The 19835-nt window shown below is 46.2% G+C and overlaps 1 protein-coding gene across 3 annotated transcripts in view; it reads right to left on the bottom strand.

Annotated features, from left to right (window-relative positions):
* The window catches only part of SLC25A47 (solute carrier family 25 member 47), a 39580-nt gene that overhangs the window by 17804 nt on the left and 1941 nt on the right, over positions 1–19835 (bottom strand). For 2 of the 3 annotated variants that reach the window (XM_081914979.1, XM_081914978.1), the window contains exons 2-3: positions 5224–5470; positions 3884–4027 (exon numbers count right to left, since the gene is read on the bottom strand). In XM_081914979.1, the coding sequence (XP_081771105.1) occupies positions 3884–3911 (28 nt within the window). In that variant the 5' untranslated portion in view covers positions 3912–4027; positions 5224–5470. The remainder of the gene's footprint in view (positions 1–3883; positions 4028–5223; positions 5471–19835) is intronic. The other variant, XM_081914980.1, reaches the window with a different exon arrangement.

Below are 19835 nucleotides of genomic sequence, written 5' to 3' on the forward strand. Positions count from 1 at the left end.
TAAATGACTAAACAACAGCAACAACAATAGAGAACCTACATAAGGACTCTATACGGGCTCTTGGGTGCCCCATAAGAGAAAAGGAGCCGTTTTTTTCCTATAACATTGACCAACAGCTTATCAGGCAGCACCAGATTCTCACTAGTTTCTACTGCTCCCCAATGTACAAGAAACATTTTATCTATAATAAATCACAACGTTAAGCAAAAAATGTGTCTGGTTTAGGGTAGAGTCATGTAATCACCCCTACCCTGCCTGTGGTGCAGTCAAAATTATTTGCTATTTGGGTAATTTTATTTTGACTGTGTACACCCTCCTATTTACAGTATTCTGTATCTAGTGAGTTGCCGCATAATTTTAGACAAAGTCTGATGTCTGCTCTGCATGTATCTTGCACTTTTTTAAAAAAATGAAGCACCACATTTTGATGTGTTTTCCGCAAAACCAGCTTCCACCCAAGTTGCTGGTTTAAACCGCAGCTAGGTTGTTCTTTTTTCTCAATTTGGATGGAAGCCTGCAGGTGCATTAATCATTACACAAAGTAAGTTACAGAGGAGGTTCTCACACTCATTGGGCCTCCTCCCATTCTTTAAACTATGTTCAGTGTCCCAACAAGGAAGAGCATGTTCATGCATAGAGCTTCTCTAATTACCTAAGACTGGCTTTACACCTTCATCAAAAGCTCGGGATGTATTATAATTCATATCCTAATCTCATTATTATCACAACATCCCTGCGAGTTAGTCTGTGGAGGCATGCGTCTAGTCCTAGGATCTGGGAACTTAGGGATATTGGCTTGTATACCATGTCTGGAAACAGGAAAGAATAAGAATAAAAACCATCCAGATCTTCAAGTGCTTCCTGAATACAAGAGGGCCAGATCAAAGAATTGTAGATTTGTAGAGTTGGAAGGGACCCCAAGGATCATCTAGTCGAGCCCCCTGCAATGCAGGAAACTCAGCTAAAGCATCCATGACAGATGGCCATCCAAAGGTTGTATAGCTGCTTATCTCCTTGGTTCGGAGGTTGCATAACTTACGCATACCCTCCAACATTTCTCTGATGAAAATAGGGATGACCTAAAGGAGGGTCAGCAAACTTTTTCAGTAGGGGGCTGGTCCACTGTTCCTCAGACCTTGCGAGGGGGGCTATATTTTTTTGGGGAAATGAACCACTTCCTATGCCCCACAAATAACCCAGAGATGCATTTTAAATAAAAGGACACACTCTACTCATGTAAAAACACGCCGATTCCTGGACCATCCGCGGGCCGGATTTAGAAGGCAACTGGGCCGGATCCAGCCCCTGGGCCTTAGTTTGCCTACCCATGACCTAAAGAAAAGTGGGACATTCCAGGATCAAATCAGAAACCAGGACAGCTTGTGTGAATCCGGGACTGTCCCTGGAAAATAGGGACACTTGGGAGGGTCTGAGATCTGTCAATTTTGGTTTCTCTCACTTTCTCAGTCTCTTCCAATCTTAACTTCAGTTTGCCAGATTTCTGCTTGAATTCCCTTTTAAAAAAATTGCTATTCTTGCTATCTAAATGCAGAACTGTTAGGCTGTTTTCAGACTTAGCATTAGGTTGGGGTTTTTATTTTTACTGCTGGGTTTTTTTTAAAGGCAGCTCTGGATTCAACTGCATTGTAAAAGATACAGTATTCTGTACTACCATAAATAGCACAAATGAGTCCTGAAGGCAATTTAGGCTTTCCCTACGGTATTCTTCTCAAACCTGTTGCATGCCAGAAGGTTTGGATTGCAACTCCCATCATCCTTGACTTTTGGTCAGGCTGACTGGAGATGATGGGTGTTGTAGTCTGAAATGTTTGGAGGGCACTGGGCTGGGGAAAGCCATGTCATGCAAATAGGTGCCCTTAATTCCCTTCCTGTATTCTGAATGGCACCATCCCAGGAGCACCGCCCTGTGTGATCCTTCAGGACATGGGTGTCAATCAACTCTGAATCCATAATCTCTCAATGGACAGAAATAACCACCTGGAGCAAATAGCTAAGGGCAGCTGCCAAAATTTAGATCAGGAACTGGCACAGGTAAATCAATAATGCACTCAGTCTACAGCCATATGCCTTGCTCATCTAACCCTCTCTAGTAAAAATGACGCGCGCACATTTCACTAGTTCTTCAGAATCACAGTCACCGAACACTTTTTTTTTGCCTTGTGCAATCTTACAAGTAACAAGATCAGGCCCTGGCCTCTTGCCAAACTGCTTATATCAGAGCCAGACTTCACCAGGACAAGCCAGAACAAATCTCAGCAATATGTGTTTGCTGAATGCACATCTGTGTGGCATTACTAAACATAGTAAAACCTGGTGTGTAGCAAATATCTACAGGTTTCCTTCTTTGGAATGGCGTGCCCCATTTCAGAGTGCACATGCCAGACCTGACCAGATGGCCTTTGTCTTTTGCCAAGGGTGCACGGAAATTATGGGGTTTCGGTTGTTGCCTGGGCCCTCCTTTGGAGCTGATGTTAAAGTTGGGGTGGGAGAAGACAAAACAAGAGACTAATGGGCAACACGCCTTAGGGAACCCCGGGATGTTCTCACTGCATAATGTTTTGGCACTGTGGATCCCTGCAACTTGTATGCATGGGACATCTATTGTAAGGTTACCAGATTTTTCAATGAATCCGGGGACACTTTTCAACTTCCATGGATTTTGTATGGGGGCTGGTTTATAAATCCGGGGACTGTCCCTGGGAAACAGGGACGTATGGTAACCTTAATCTATTATGAGATGGTCCATCTGTGAAGAGCTGTAGCTCACTGGTATAGCGTCAAGCAGAAGGTCCCTGGTTCAGTTCCCAGCATCTCCAGGTGGATGTGGGAATAAATCCAGCCCGAAATCCTGGACAGCTGCTGTTCGCCAGTGTAAACTAATCTAATTCCTCATCTTTGACCCACCATCACCAGCTCCCTTGCTTCCCTTCTCCTTTTCTCTCTGGAATTGCTTCTCCTTCATCCCCCTAGTCCATATGTCCCAGGGCACATTTGGAAACCTAAGAAACTGGCATGGGCACCACAAAATACCCATTGCACAGAAGAAATCTGGAGTTGCTGAGAAACTCCACCCCAAAAAACCCCCACCAAATTGCAAAACACCTATAAACACCCAAAACAAATAAAACACAAAACAGGCATTCCCCCACAACTAAATAGCCCTCCCAAAAGACAGAAACAGGGTTAAAATATCTGAAGGGGCAGCAACCTTGACTGGCACCAAGGAGACTATCAGAGAGTGCCATGGTGCTCATGGGCACTATGTTGGGGATCCCAATCCTACTCCATAGCCTTCATCCTGCCCTAGTACATGTATTTGAAATGACCATGTCGTCTCCCCTGCCCTAGTTCCTTGCTTCCATTTCCCACCTCCTTTGTTGTTTCCTTGTGTATCTCATTTACATTGTAAGCCCCTAGGGGCAGGGACCTGTCATACAGGTTCTGCGCAAATGGCCTCATGCATAAGATGGCACTCTAGACATTAACACAAGTCTACGTTTAAGTTCCTGCCCCTTTGAGATTCTGCTTCAATTCCCCCATCAGTCTCTTTTGATTCACACCTGCGGCTGCAACTGATTCCTCGTCTTCGCGTTTCTCTATGGGCTCACCACTATATGCAATCGTACGGAAAGAATATCTGATTTGCAATTGTTCCTGGAATTAATGACGCCGCCAGCTTTGAGTTCCACTAAGTGCCCCTACGCACGCTGAACTCGCGTCCACTAAAACTTCCGCCTTGGGGGCTCTTAAGGTCATTCGCCCTCTCCCTCCAGCGTGGGGGACCTGCCTGAAAGTTAACAGCAAGGAAACACAGCTGTCTCTCTTCATCAGCGGGCTGCTGGGTAGTTTATTTATTTATTACCTCCAATGGCTCCAGCGATGAAATCCATCTGCGCGGAGGGGAGCCAGCTGCCTTTGCTTGTCCCGATTAAAAATGCTTCAGCCTTGGTGCAGGAAAGCAGACAGGCTCCGTCTTTCCAGGAAGGAGAGGCCCTCCTGGATGGATCTGTAGTGGGGATGAGCAATAGGCTGAAGTTAGGAGCACCGGCTTCAAGGCATATGTAACCGAGAGCCGGCAGGAGGAGGCTGGGACTTTGAATCAGCCTCGGGAGTCCTGTCGATGCTGCAGAACTCCACAAGGCATGGCTGAACCACTGCCGGGACAAGGCCCTCCCTCCTCCTGCCTTTTGCTCTCCAAATCACCAAGGGCAAAAGAGCGCTGCAGTTCAAATGGACCGGGGTCAATTTGCACTCGGGACATTGGGGTGTTAAAGTTCCTCTGCCGCACCGGACAAATCTCATGGCTTGGCAAGGAGCAACGATGCCAGCCAAGCCTTGCTGCTCATGCCAAGTGGTCACAGGCAGTCAGGCCCTCCTCATCCAGGAACACATCATGAGAGCTGAGCGGTACAGGAAATGGTTTGAATGCATGAGGTTCCAAGGTCAGTGCCTGAGAGCTGTAGTTTGAAGGATTTAGCAACACCTGGAAAAAACTTTGCCTAAGACATTGAAATGGGGCTGCCAGTCAGAGTATTGGGCAAAATCAGCCCACAGTCTGACTCTATAGACAGGTTGAGAAGGTGCCTTTACTTTTGTATGTTGTAAACATGCACCTGAGGCCTGAAGCACGAGACCTTTTGACTGCTCCTTCCAACATTCAAAAAAGGGGTTGTCACTGGAAATTAGAATATTTAGGACAAGGGTTCATAGACACACATTTCCATAAGCTTTAAATATATGCTATATGCATATATTCGTACACAGGATTTAAATGTCGTAGAATGCAAGCCAAGTGATTTTCCTATCCAAGCCACCACAGATAAACAGTTTAGGTTAGCTTATTCATTAAGAATATGTCATAATACTCAATAAACAATCAATAATCCCAGATTATCCCAAATCCTCTTCCATTTACCACCCATTAATTTTCCCAACAGCTTGTTCTTCAAACCAATTAAATTCTCCTTCGATTATCCCCATTTGTTACCTCCCATATAATCTATGGGTAATCTTATATTAATTTTTTCCTCCACAAATGAATAGCTTATCATTGCTGTTTGGTGGCAGAGATGATTGCTGTTATAAGAAGGGCTTCTGGTATGCCTGTTTTATAAACATAGGAAGCCAACTTTCACTGATGTGGACCTTAAATGGCTCAGAACTGCAATACCTCAAGGACCACCTCTTTCCATATGAACCTACCTGGACCCTGAGATCATCTTCTGAGGCCCTTCTTTGTGTGCCTCCTCCATGAGGGGTCTGGAGGGTGGCAACAGGTCTTTTCTGTAGTTGCTCCCCACTTGTGGAATGATCTCCCCAGGAAGCCTCACCCGACACCTTTTAGCACCAGGCAAAAATGCTCCTATTCAACCCGGCCTTTGGCTGATGGACATCCAATGCACATTTATTGTACACACCAGCCTCGAAATCTTACTGACTTGGAGAGGATCTGCAAAGAAGAGTGGGACAAAATACCTCCTGAGATGTGTGCAAACCTGGTGGCCACCTACAAGAAACGTCTGGCCTCTATAATTGCCAACAAGGGTTTTGCTACCAAGTACTAAGTCATCTTTTGCATCTTTTACTTATTTCACTCATTATAATGCACATCAATCTCTGACTTTTGTCTTCTGGGTTTCTGGGGGGGGTGTTTCCTGTTGTTATTCTGTCTGACATAGCTACAATAAACCTACCATTAAAATTATGTACTGGTCCTTTCTTCATCAGAGGGCAAATTTAGCAGGGGATCAAATACGGTGAGGGGAGAGTTTCCATCAGGCAAGGCCTCCTTCCACTTGCCTTGCCCCACCCCCGGCCCTAGGATTCTTCATAAGGAAGCTGTTCCTGGAGGAAGAACTGTGAGGGGAGAGACTCCATCAGGCAAGGCCTCCTTCCACTTGCCTTGCCCCACCCTCCAGTCTCTGCTTCTCATTTTGTATTGTATTATGTTGTGCACTGTGGTTTGCTGTTGTTTTATTGATTGGAGTTTAGAAATTACTTACTGTAACTGTTGAGTGGATTTCTGTTTAATTTCGAAATGCTGGTATTAAATATTATTCTATATTGTTTTAATGAATGTTGAATGTTATTTTATTTGTATATTGTATATTGCATTATGCATATTGTCTTATTTATATGACGTTAGCCGCTCTGAGCCCGGCTTTGGCTGGGGAGAGCGGGATACAAATAAAATTTATTTATTTATTTATTTATCCCCCCCACTGTAAATGTGTTGTGGAAGGTGGGGGGGTTATTGATTTGTTGTTGTTGTTTTTACTATGTATTTTTGTGGTTTTTATATTGCAGGTTTATGATGTGAACTGCCCTGAGACCTGCACACATATTTAATAAATAAAAATAAAAATAATTGGTCTAACTGGTTCAGTTAAACACCATTTAAAATAATCAATAAAAATAATTGGTCCAACTGGTTCATTTAAACACCATTTCAACAGTAAAATCAACAGTAAAAGTTATTAAAGCTTGTCAACATCCACAGCCTGGAAGCACATGGATTCCCTCCCCCAAGAATCCTGGGAACTATAGCTTAAGGCTCCTGGAAAGTAAAGCGCCATGGGGGGGTAAACTACAGTTCCCAGAAATTGTGCAGGGAAGTCTTGTGCTTTAAGGTATGGTGTGAAAAAGAGTTTATTCCGTAGTTTTCCCAGGTTAACACTTAACGATTGTGTGTCGCTTATTAACAAGAGTGCTTCTCCCTTTGTCCCTGTGATGCTGCAGAGGTTGCCAAGTCTGGCTGAAGGTGCCTCCTGAGATGCATTCCTTTGACAATTCTTCTGCCTGAAGATGTCTGTCCTAACCAAAGAGCCATCTGGGGGCACATCTGCTCAGTGTATCATAAAGGCACCTCTGGCCTAGTGTACCTTGCTTGTTCCTGTTCTCCACCTGTGACCCACTGAATAGCCTTGATCACTCGGGCTCATATTGTGTGGGGAGAAAACTTGATCTAGATCGATATCCCGTGTGGGATAATTAATAAAAGAACAGGCTGGATCCCTATATCCAAAACATGGGGCTAAACACACTCTCCTGCAAGAGAGCCCTCAGCAGAGTTCAAAATCAAAGAATCATGCAGCACAGTGAAGTGTGAGGAACACAGGCTGCTAGACCTTTTAAATATCCCATTTAATCCGCTTACAATGCTTCACCTCTCTACCCCTCTCACAATGAACAGACCACACCATTAACAAGTTTAAATGTTTTACTTACACACCCCAAAGGTCAGATACATGTGTTATTCCATGCAGCAGCAATAAGAACACAGGTAAAAATCTTGTGTTTACAAAATATAGAAAAATATTTCTGAGCACATGGTCTGGGCTTGAAGCAGTCAATCAGAAATCCTTGCACTGATGGAATGAGGAAGCTGGATACCACCCAGCAGTGCGACCTGGATGCTCAGCTATTTCTCATGTCTTGGACTCTCTTTTTTAAAAAAAATAATATTTATTAGTTTCAAAAATATGAGTAAAGAAAAAAGACAGAAAATACAAAATACAAATAAAAATAAAAATAAAAACAATTAAAAAGAAATCGATCTTTTCATATCTTATCTTTCATTTGCTTGTTTCCCTGACCACCTCACACCTCCCTTTTTTGTATTCTAATTCAGTTAATTGTTTCAGCAAATCCTTTCCATTTTTACTTTTATCTTAATAATTTATCTTAATATATTGTATCTTTACATTCTCACCTATTCATAATCCAATTTTACTTAATTCTGTAACATTACTGCTATGACCACCTATCTTCATTCCAGCATCCTTCTAACATTCCTTAATTTTACAATGTTTCTGTAAATAGTCTTTAAATTTCTTCCATTCTTCTTCTACCGACTCTTCTCCCTGGTCTCGGATTCTGCCAGTCATTTCTGCCAGTTCCATGTAGTCCATCAACTTCATCTGCCATTCTTCCCGGGTAAGTAAATCTTGTGTCTTCCAATACTTTGCGATGAGTATTCTTGCTGCTGTTGTTGCATACATAAAGAAAGCTCTATCCTTCTTTGGCACCAATTGGCCGCTCATGTCTCGGACTCTCGCAGCAATGCCCATGATCACCCTTCCCCCTGTAGCAAAACACTGTTGTGGGCAGTGGCTGTCTGCTCCATCCCATGCACCTGGGCTCTGATCCCTCAAGACAAAAGTGCTCATGAGTGCTGGTCCAGCAGTGGTTGGGAGTGCCTGGACTTTGCCTGTGTCCCAGACATTCAATACCCACAGCCCCTCATGCACTTGGAACTACGCTTCTAAACCAGGGGGAGGTGGGTGCGGGTTCCCACTTTGCACATTCCACAGGAAGCATGTACAGTGGTACCTCAGGTTACATACGCTGCAGGTTACAGACGCTTCAGGTTACGGACTCCGCTAACCCAGAAATAGTGCTTCAGGTTAAGAACTTTGCTTCAGGATAAGAACTGAAATCGTGCTCCAGCAGCACGGCGGCGGCAGCAGGAGGCCCCATTAGCTAAAGTGGTGCTTCAGGTTAAGAACAGTTTCAGGTTAAGTACGGACCTTCGGAACGAATTAAGTACTTAACCCGAGGTACCACTGTACGAGGAACCAGCTTGCATGACTCAGGCTTCCTCGGTTACTGCTTCTTCGCTGTAGCCAAAAGCATTAATAAGTAAAGTTGTTGAATGGGCTCTGAAGGATCTTGCCACAATGCAGCCAAAGATTAGGTTTCTTTTCTCTTCTTGAATGGAATGTGGCAGAGGCCAAGCAGATCTTCTCAGTATCAATGGCTAAATGAAACCTTCATGTATATAGTGTTACCAAAGCTGCTAAGCAGGCAAATATTAGGCGCTCTTCTGCATTTACCTATGTATTTCCACTGATACATGCAAGCTCTGTGCATTTGGAATTAGACATATGCTTCTATGTATTCCTCTCCCAGAGCCAGTTTGTCCTGTTCTGGGCATTAAGCTATACTCTGTTTCAAGTTTCATGATCCTGAAACAAAATATATCCTGACCAACCTATAGCCACTTGCAGAATCAGTTCTGAAAGGCTGCAGAATTCTGCATTAGTTAGAAGAAGAAGAAGAAGAAGAAGAAGAAGAAGAAGAAGAAGAAGAAGAAGAAGAAGAAGAAGAAGAATTTGATATCCCGCTTTATCACTACCCTAAGGAGTCTCAAAGCGGCCAATAATCTCCTTTCCCTTCCTCCCCCACAACAAACACTCTGGAAGGTGAGTGGGGCTGAGAGACTTCAGAAAAGTGTGACTAGCCCAAGGTCACCCAGCAGCTGCATGTGAAGGAGCAGGGACGCGAACCCGGTTCACCAGATTACGAGTCTACCGCTCTTAACCACTACACCACGCTGGCTCTAGTTAGGGCCTGAGTGACAATTTATATAAGGACAGAGTGTGCTCAGTTTCCATACTTAACCGCCCAGACCCTATTAAAACACCTTACTCTTTTTGCATGGAACAACCTCTTCTTCTCATTCGTCCTTCGGCAGGTAATGCTTCATTGCATCCTTGTAAATACGTTCAACGTACTCCTAGTTTTGCACCTGCTCATTCCTGAACTAAGGCAAGTTCCCAAACAATTTGCCACTGCGTAGTGAATAAGAACCATTGATTCCCGTGCAGAAAATGCCACTAATACAGGGTAAAAGCGAGGGGCAAAGAACATTTTGTGTTCAAAGGGATCTACCTTATACTGAATCAGACAGTGGGGGTCCACCTAGCTCCATGCTGTCTACACTGGCTGGCAGCAGCTCTCCAGGGTTTCAGAAAGGGAGTCTCTCTCAGCCCTACCTGCTTGGTTTCGGTGTTACTTTTTTATGCAAGCTGGCTGGCAGGGAATTTGTCCCTTTGGAAAAACCCTGCTCTGGCTGATTTCCCTCTCTCCTCCCATCTTCAGTCCCAGCCGGGTCAGTGCAAGGAATGAGAGTTGAGAATGTGGCATTAACGCCACTGCTCTGTCACACCCAGCTGTGGCCCTATCCAGCTGTGAACTCACCTGACCATTGTCATCCTTTGTTTTTGGAGGAAACATAACGAAACAATCCAAATTTTTGCTTCTCTCACAATAATAATAATAATAATAATAATAATAATAATAATAATTTATTATTTGTACCCCGCCCATCCGGCTGGGTTTCCCCAGCCATTCTGGGCGGCTTCCATAGAAACCAGAAAACACTAAAATATCATACATTAAAAACTTCCCTGAACAGGGCTGCCTTGAGATGTCTTCTGAATGTCAGGTAGTTGTTTATCGTTTTGACATCTGATGGGAGGGCGTTCCACAGGGCGGGCGCCACTACCGAAAAGGCCCTCTGCCTGGTTCCCTGTAGCTTTGCTTCTCGCAATGAGGGAACCACCAGAAGGCCCTCGGCGCTGGACCTCAGCGTCCGGGCAGAACGATGGGCGTGGAGATGCTCCTTCAGGTATACTGGGCCGAGGCCGTTTAGGGCTTTAAAGGTCAACACCAACACTTTGAATTGTGCTCGGAAACATACTGGGAGCCAATGTAGGTCTTTCAAGACCGGTGTTATGTGGTCTCGGCGGCCGCCCCCAGTCACCAGTCTAGCTGCTGCATTCTGGATTAGCTGTAGTTTCCGAGTCACCTTCAAAGGTAGCCCCACGTAGAGCGCATTGCAGTAGTCCAAGCGGGAGATAACTAGAGCCTGCACCACTCTGGCGAGACAGTCCGCGGGCAGGTAGGGTCTCAGCCTGCGTACCAGGTGGAGTTGGTAGACAGCTGCCCTGGATACAGATTTGACCTGTGCCTCCATGGACAGCTGTGAGTCCAAAATGACTCCCAGGCTGCGCACCTGGTCCTTCAGGGGCACAGTTACCCCATTCAGGACCAGGGAATCCTCCACACCTGCCCGCCTCCTGTCCCCCAAAAACAGTACTTCTGTCTTGTCAGGATTCAGCTTCAATCCATTAGCCACCATCCATCCTCCAACCGCCTCCAGGCACTCACACAGGACCTTCACCGCCTTCACTGGTTCTGATTTGAAAGAGAGGTAGAGCTGGGTATCATCTGCATATTGATGGACACCCAGTCCAAACCGCCTGATGATCTCTCCCAGCGGCTTCATATAGATGTTAAAAAGCATGGGGGAGAGGATGGAACCCTGAGGTACCCCACAAGTGAGGGCCCAAGGGTCTGAACACTCATCCCCCACCACCACTTTCTGAACACGGCCCAGGAGGAAGGAGCGAAACCACTGTATAACAGTGCCCCCAGCTCCCAACCCCTCTAGACAGTCCAGAAGGATGTTATGGTCGATTGTATCAAAGGCCGCTGAGAGATCCAGCAGAACTAGGAAACAACTCTCACCTTTGTCCCTAGCTTGCCGGAGATCATCAACCAGTGCGACCAAGGCAGTTTCAGTCCCATGATGAGGCCTGAACCCCGATTGGAAGGGATCCAAATGGTCCACATCCTCCAGGCGTGCCTGGAGTTGTTCAGCAACCACACGCTCAATCACCTTGCCCAAGAATGGAAGATTTGAGACTGGGCGATAGTTGGCCATACTGGCCGGGTCTAAAGATGTTTTTTTAAGAAGCGGTTTAACGACCGCCTCTTTCAGCGGATTTGGGAATGTTCCCTCACAGAGGGAAGCATTCACCACCCCGCAGAGCCCATCGCCCAGCCCTTCCCGGCTTGCTTTTATTAGCCAGGATGGGCAGGGATCAAGGAGACAGGTGGTTGGTTTCACGCGTCCAAGCAGCCTGTCCACATCCTCGGGGGTAACGGATTGAAATTGATTCCATGCAACTTGACCAGACAGGGCTCTAGCACTCTCCCGCCCCAGCCCTGCTCCCACGGTGGTGTCTAGCTCCTTCCGAATATGAGCGATTTTATCTGCAAAAAACTTCGCAAAATCGTTGCAGGAGATCTTGGGGTCTTTACAAGGCCCCAGTGGTAAAGGTGGTTCCGTTAAATTGCGGACCACCTGAAAGAGTCTCCTGCTACTATTTTCTGCAGATGCAATAGAGGCGGTGAAGAAAGTCTTCTTCACCGTCGCTATCGCCACTTGGTAGGCTCGACGTTGAGCTCTAACCTGTATCCGGTCAGATTCGGAGTGAGTTTTCTGCCACCGACGCTCTAGCCGTCTCAGCGATTGTTTCATCGCCCTCAGCTCCGAAGAAAACCACGGGGCTGTCCGGGCTCCATGCAATCGGAGAGGGCGCTTCGGAGCCAGACAATCAATAGCCCTGGTTAACTCCGCATTCCAGCGGGCCACCAGGGAATCAGCTGAAAGGCCATCAACATGGGATAAAGCATCCCCTACCACTCTCTGGAAACCATTTGGATCCATTAAGTGGCGGGGGCAGACCATCCGAATTGGTCCCACCTCCCTGCAGAGGGGAAGGGTCGCGGAGAAGTCCAGTTGCACCAGGAAGTGATCTGACCATGGCACTTCTTTTGTTTCACTTTTACTTAGTGTCAGATCACCCACATCACTAGAGGTGAATACCAGGTCTAAGGCATGTCCATGACTATGAGTTGGGCCCAACTTATTCAGGGACAGCCCCATGGAGGCCATGCTTTCCACGAAGTCCCGAGCGGCCCCTTGTAAGGTCGTGTCGGCATGGATGTTAAAATCCCCTAGAACAACCAAGCTAGGTGTCTCCAGGAGAACATCCGCCACGACCTGAAGCAGCTCGGACAGGGAATCCTTGGTGCAGCGGGGAGGTCGGTACACCAAAAGGAATCCTGTACTGCCCCTATTGCCCAACTTCCAGAACATGCACTCAGAAAACTGGGTCTTCCCAGTAGGACGCCTGATGCAAACTAATGACTTCCTAAAAATCACTGCAACCCCCCCTCCCCGCCCACATGACCTGGGTTGCTGTGCATACGAGAAACCCGGTGGGCAAGCGGCAGCAAGGACAGGCCCATCTGCTTCCTCCAACCAGGTCTCTGTCACACATGCCAGGTCAAATCCTCCATCCACAATCAGGTCGTGGATGGCAGTGGTTTTATTCATCATTGACCTGGCATTACACAGCAACACCTTCAAGTCATGTGGGTTTCCCCTGTTGATTCCAGTATCCATCCGGTCAAGGCCAGACCCGGAGGCAGGGATAGTCTTCAAACAACGACTAAACCTGCCTCCTCGGGAATGACACGGTCTGGTCTTAGCGTAACTCCGCCTCCTGCCCATGATCACCGAGATCGGATGTCCCAGTGCTTCCGCCCCTGTGGAACTTGTCCCAGCCATCGTGTTGGCTGGGGCCCCACTCCCAGGCAGCCCTGATCCCGCCCCTTAAAAACAAAATACAAACTATACAGAACCAATAAAACAACAGAAAACAAAACAGAACAATTATACTAAAATTAATCCCCAACCAAATATCCATCCATCCATCCCACCCCCAACAGAGGAAAAAAGGAAAAAGAGAAATACAAATTTAAATTGCCACCGACTGCTTGAGGACATTTTAAAACACATTAACCACTTGGAACAGGGAAGCAATTGCAGAACACTTCCCAGCTTCCCCAAAAGTTTGTTCCAAATAAGGGCCTTGGCCACGCCCCCTGGGCCAGTTGGAAAAAGCCCTGGAAGGGAGCAGGCACTGTAGTCCTCACCCAGCTGATGGTCCGAGGCTTCACTGCAGCAGGAGTCCCTTTATAGCTGGGGGAGAGGGCCTGGGGGAGAGGGCCTGGGGGAGAGGGCCTGGGGGAGAGGGCCTGGGGGAGAGGGCCTGGGCCACGCCCCCTGGGCCAGTTGGAAAAGGCCCTGGAAGGGAGCAGGCCCTGCAGTCCTCACCCAGCCGATGGTCTCATCTGGTGATTTTGATTGCTAGGCAGACACAACCCCTTGGCGTTCTGTCCAAATCATTGCACTCAAGCTACCTTGACGGGGAGAGTCAGCTCAAACAAAAACTCTGATGCTGTGTCACGGTTTTGTTTGCCCATTGCGGCATTAAAATGTCTGTGTCAAACTGGCAGGGCTTGAACTTGGCACGCGTCAAGGTGGGTGGTTAAGGGGGTGGAATCACCTGGCTAGGCATGCAAGGGACAGGGTATCGTCACCAAACAATGTGCATGCTGGGGCTACTGTAAGAAAAAATTCATAGCAGCGCACTGCTCTATGTGTCTACTCAGAATAATAATAATAATTTATTATTTATACCCTGCCCATCTGGCTGGGTTTCCCCAGCCACTCTGAGCAGCTTCCAACAGAATATTAAAATACAATAACCTATTAAACATTAAAAGCTTCCCTAAATAGGGCTGCCTTTAGATACCTTCTACAAGTCTGGTGGTTGTTTTTCTCTTTGACATCTGGTGGGAGGGCGTTCCACAGGGTGGGTGCCACTACCGAGAAGGCCCTCTGCCTGGTTCCCTGTAACTTGGCTTCTCGCAGTGAGGGAACTGCCAGAAGGCCCTCAGCACTGGACCTCAGTGTCCAGGCAGAACGATGGGGGTGGAGATGCTCCTTCAGGTATAATGGGCTGAGGCCGTCTAGGGCTTTAAAGGTCAGCACCAACACTTTGAATTGTGCTCAGAAACGTACTGGGAGCCAATGTAGGTCTTTCAAGACTGGTGTTATGTGGTCTCGGCAGCCGCTCCCAGTCACCAGTCTAGCTGCCGCATTCTGAATTAGTTGTAGTTTCCGAGTCACCTTCAAAGGTAGCCCCACATAGAGCGCATTGCAGTAGTCCAAGCGAGAGATAACTAGAGTATGCACCACTCTGGCAAGAAAGTCTGTGGGCAGGTAGGGTCTCAGCCTGAGTACCAGATGGAGTTGGTAGACAGCTGCCCTGGACACAGAATTGACCTGCACCTCCATGGACAGCTGTGAATCCAGAATGACTCCCAGGCTGCGCAACTGGTCCTTCAGGTTACCCCATTCAGGACCAGGGAGTCCTCCACACCCACCCGCCTCCTGTCCCCCCAAAACAGTACTTCTGTCTTGTCAGGATTCAACCTCAATCTGTCAGTCCCATTGAGTTCCACAGGGTTCGCTCTCAGGTAAAAGATTATCGCCTAGGCCAAAGAGTTATCCTAATAGCATCAAGAGCATGAGGCTTTCCTGAACACCAAAAATAATTAGGGGATTATACTAAATTCTCTTGCATAATTTTTTTTGAAGCAAACAAGTGGTGCAATCCCACAGCCCTGTGCTTCATCTTTCTGTAGATGGGAGTATTAAATATTGACCTAAGGGGCAATCCTATGCACAAACTGGTGTTAGGTTAAGCTGGTGTAAAGTTACACCACATCCAAACCCACCAGGTAATTTAGGAGGCTAGGATTGACTCTAAGGTCACTGAGTGGGGATTTGAACCCTGATATCCCAGGTCCTAGTCTAATCACATTCTAATCACTACACCACACTGGCTTCCTAGAATATTTCTGCTATGGGGCAGCTATATAAATTAAGTAAGTAAATAAATATGGCGAAAGCAGAATGTCCCTTAGAGAAGGATCTGAAATATTTTCCTTCAAGCTTGAATTTGTTTTGTTGTTGTTTCATTTGATGCTTTAGCTTGTAAACAGCTTTGATTCTTTTTTCTTTAAAATATAAAGTGGCATAGAAATGAAAAGCTGGGAAAAGAGGAGACTGGGAGGAGATATGATAGTCATCTTCAAATATCCCAGGGGCTATCACATGGAAGATGGAGCGAGCTTGTTTTCTCCTGCTCTAGAGGGTAGGACTCGAACCAATGGCTTCAAGTTACAAGAAAGGAGATTCTGACTACATATTTGGAAAAAACTTTCTGACAGTAAGAGCTGTTCAACAGTGGAATGGTCTCCCTCGGAGGGTTTGGAAGAAGAGTTTGGATTTGATATCCTGCTTTATCACTACCCTAAGGAGTCTCAAAGCGGCTAACATTCTCCTTTCCCTTCCTCCCCCACAACAAACACTCTGTGAGGTGAGTGAGGCTGAGAGATTTCAAAGAAGTGTGACTAGCCCAAGGTCACCCAGCAGCTGCATGTGGAGGAGCAGAGACGCGAACCCGGTTCCCCAGATTACGAGTCCCCCACTCTTAACCACTACACCACACTGGTGGTGGGCTCTCCTTCCTTGTAGGTTTTTAAGCAGAGTTTGTATGGCCATTTGTCATGGATGCTTTAGCTGAGATTCCTACATTGCAGGGGGTTGGACTAGATGATCCTCACGGTATCTTCAGGCTGTAAGATTCTAAGTTAGTTCTTGGTATGAGCTTGGTATGAGCTTTCGTGTGCATGCACACTTCTTCAGGTATCTGAAGAAGTGTGCATGCACACGAAAGCTCATACCAAGAACTAACTTAGTTGGTCTTTAAGGTGCTACTGGAAGGAATTTTTTTTGTTTTGACTATGGCAGACCAACACGGCTACCTATCTGTAACTGTAAGATTCTATTATTATTATTCTACTACTAATAATAATTTTTATTGGGGGAAAGGTGCCAAGACATTCTGTTGTGGCGACCCTAACCTAATTTAAGGTGCCATTTGCCGATTTAGCTTATAAATCTGAATTTCTAACATCGAGTTACAAGCATTGTGAAAGATATATGTATCTGAAATTAGGAGACAGGGGCTGGATTCAACTAACCTGTCTGGCCAGGACAACAGGGCTCCCCCACCCCCAACCCACAAAATAAGATAAAGGTTCAATAAACAGGTCATTTAGAAGCAACCAGAGTGTAATGAGGAAAATCCTTTTTTAAAAAAACCCCAAAGCCTAATAATAAATGGTTGCCTCCAGAAAGAATATAAGCACTTAATGGTCGCAAAGTATACAGAAGTTGTAGATCAAAGGGAGAGCCAAGCTTGTCATCAGTTTTTAGCACAGGTGGCAACCTACGACTGACATGTCATCATCTCTAACTTCAATAACTGGCACCACATATGTGGGAACTGTTTAGGGTCACAAAGTTAATGGATAATAAGGACCAATCCTTTGTCAATAAGCAAGCGCACACAGTAGGAAGTGAAGTCTTTAGCAATAAGAATCCCACTTTAAGGTTTGCCAGAGGGGGGAAAAAGCCCAAAGTTCTGTGTTATTGAAGTTTAGAAGTTACTGGAAGATTTGGGGAATGCAAAAAATGTTTGCAAGGGTTTTTTGGTTTTTTTAAGTGTGTGTTTTTCAACAGATACTAAAGATTAGATACCTTCGTAACAATAATAATAAAAGAGGGGTGCATGTGTGTTTTGTTCCCTGAGCCCACAAGCTTAAAACATTCCAGTGGTTCAAAATATGGAAGCCAGCGAAAATGCCTTTCAGATGTACAGGATTCCTTTGGGTTGTTGTTTTCTTCTAAGACGACGGAAGATGACGAATGGTTTTTGGAATGCTCAGTCTTGGCCAAAGGAGCAGAGCCATAAAAACTCAAGAGCAGCCATTGATTTGCCTTAAAGCAAAATGGCCAGGATGCCAGTAGTCCAGTCCAAGTAGGACATTGTAAATCACGGATGGTTCAATAGAAGAAGATGGGCCAGATCAAGTCCCACCAAAGTTTAAGGCATGGCAAATCATTTGGTTGCATTTTAATCAAGGGATAGAAAGTCACTTGTAAGGAAAAGTGAGGCAGGTGAAAAATAAATATGCCTCCTTATATAAGCACCTGCTTCCTGGGACAGTCAATTGTTTTAAGCTGTTTTTAATACTATCTTTTAATGTTGTGGGGGGACGCAGGTGGCGCTGTGGGTTAAAGCCTCAGCGCCTAGGACTTGCCGATCAAAAGGTCGGCGGTTCGAATCCCTGCGGCGGGGTGCACTCCCGTTGCTCGGTCCCAGCGCCTGCCAACCTAGCAGTTCGAAAGCACCTCCGGGTGCAAGTAGATAAATAGGGACCGCTTACCAGCGGGAAGGTAAACGGCGTTTCCGTGTGCGGCTCTGGCTCGCCAGATGCAGCTTTGTCACACTGGCCACGTGACCCGGAAGTGTCTCCGGACAGCGCTGGCCCCTGGCCTCTTAAGTGAGATGGGCGCACAACCCCAGAGTCTGTCAAGACTGGCCCGTACGGGCAGGGGTACCTTTACCTTTACCTTTAATGTTGTAACCTGCACCCCAGGACCTTAGGATAAAGGGTGGGTAAATACCAACAACAACAACACATTTTGCTTTCAGTATGCATGCATCATTTGGGACCTGAGCCTCTGCTTCCTGAGGGTGAAGTCTTCACTTTGAAATGGTGGCAAATTTTCTTATGCCCCTGACCCAGCTTGTGCAGTAAATAAACCGAGCCCTGGACCACTGTTTGGAGAACAGATGTAAGAATACAGAAATTGGCCGCTCCTGCCTATAGAACAGAGTTTCTCAAACTTGGGTCTCCAGCTGTTTTGGGAGAGAATACAGAAATTGGCCGCTCCTGCCTATAGAACAGAGTTTCTCAAACTTGGGTCTCCAGCTGTTTTGGGACTACAATTCCCATCATCCCTGACCATTGGTCTTGCTAGCTAGGGATGATGGGAGTTGTAGTCCAAAAACAGCTAGAGACCAAAGTTTGGGAAACCCTCATATAGAGGAAGGAGCTGGTCAGGCACATGAAAAGCGAAGCATTTTTGCCTTGGAAAATGTCGCTTGGCTAGCTGCTAACTATATGGCTATCCTCCATTTGTTACACAAGGCATGACTAAGAGATACAGTGGAACCTCGGGTTAAGAACTTAATTCATTCTGGAGGTCTGTTCTTAACCTGAAACAGTTCTTAACCTGAAGCAGCACTTTAGCTAATGGGGCCTCCTGATGCAGCTGCACTGCCGCCGCACGATTTCTGTTCTCATCCTGAAGCAAAGTTCTTAACCCAAGGTACTATTTCTGGGTTAGCGGAGTCTGTAACCTGAAGCGTATGTAGCGCAAGGTACCACTGTACTCCTTGATGGTGGTGGGAAGGGCATACTTGGAAAATGTGTGTTAACTTGCCATGGCAAATCCAGGAGTTGCCCCTCTTTGGCCAAACCATAGTTTTTGTGTTCTGTGCAGCACCTAACATTCTGCTGAGGCTAAGTAAATGCCGAATAGGCGCAAAAAGTCTGGAAAGAAATCCCAAGTCAAAATTAATCATTACATGATACACTCTACACTGTAGAGTTCCCTCAGAAGCACTCCAGTTAATATAGTAAGGCTCCAGCCTGTATATTAAACCCCTGTTGTGGTTTAACTGTGAATGCCCTACTGATGGCGGGGGGTGGGGGGCTGGGATGATTGCCTTTCTCCCACAAAACAGAAAAACAGTGCCCAAGTTCATGGAAGCAGATGCGAATCATAACCGATGGCACCTCACTCCAATAGGAATGCAAGATCAGGCCTGCTAGTCTAGCATCCCGTTCTCACAGTAGCCCAACAGATGCCTTTAGCAAGCAGGTGTTCAGTGCAACCATTAAGATATGAAGAACCTTTTCACACACTCTCAACAGTTCTCTTAAGCCGCTCTCTTGGAAGAGTCTCTTGGCAGCAGCATCCAAGTCACAAGGATGGGAAACCTGGTACCCTCCAGATGGTGCTGAACTGTCCCGTCATTCCCAGCCACAATTGGCCAATGGTCAGGGATGATGGGTCTTGTAGTCCAACAAAATCCAGAAGGGCCACATAAATAATACCACTACTAATAATAATATAGCTATTCTATTAGATGTCTTTTTAAAATAAAATATAAATTATATTCAAGGATCATGGTTTTATTATTCTTATCATTTTCAGAATTTAGGTTATGTAAATATGCAATTATACGTGGGGGGAGGAGCACAAAAGAAAAAGCATGGCTGATGGGTCCATAATGAGGACCCCCCCATAAGAAAATTCGCCTTAATCCCGGGGCCCTTGTGTTCTTGATGCAGCAGTATTTGCCAACCTGGTGCCATCCGTAAGCTTCGGACTACAACTCCCATCACCC

This window comes from Podarcis melisellensis (assembly GCF_964234715.1).
Source record: "Podarcis melisellensis genome assembly, chromosome: 1".
In the NCBI taxonomy this organism is placed as follows: domain Eukaryota; kingdom Metazoa; phylum Chordata; class Lepidosauria; order Squamata; family Lacertidae; genus Podarcis; species Podarcis melisellensis.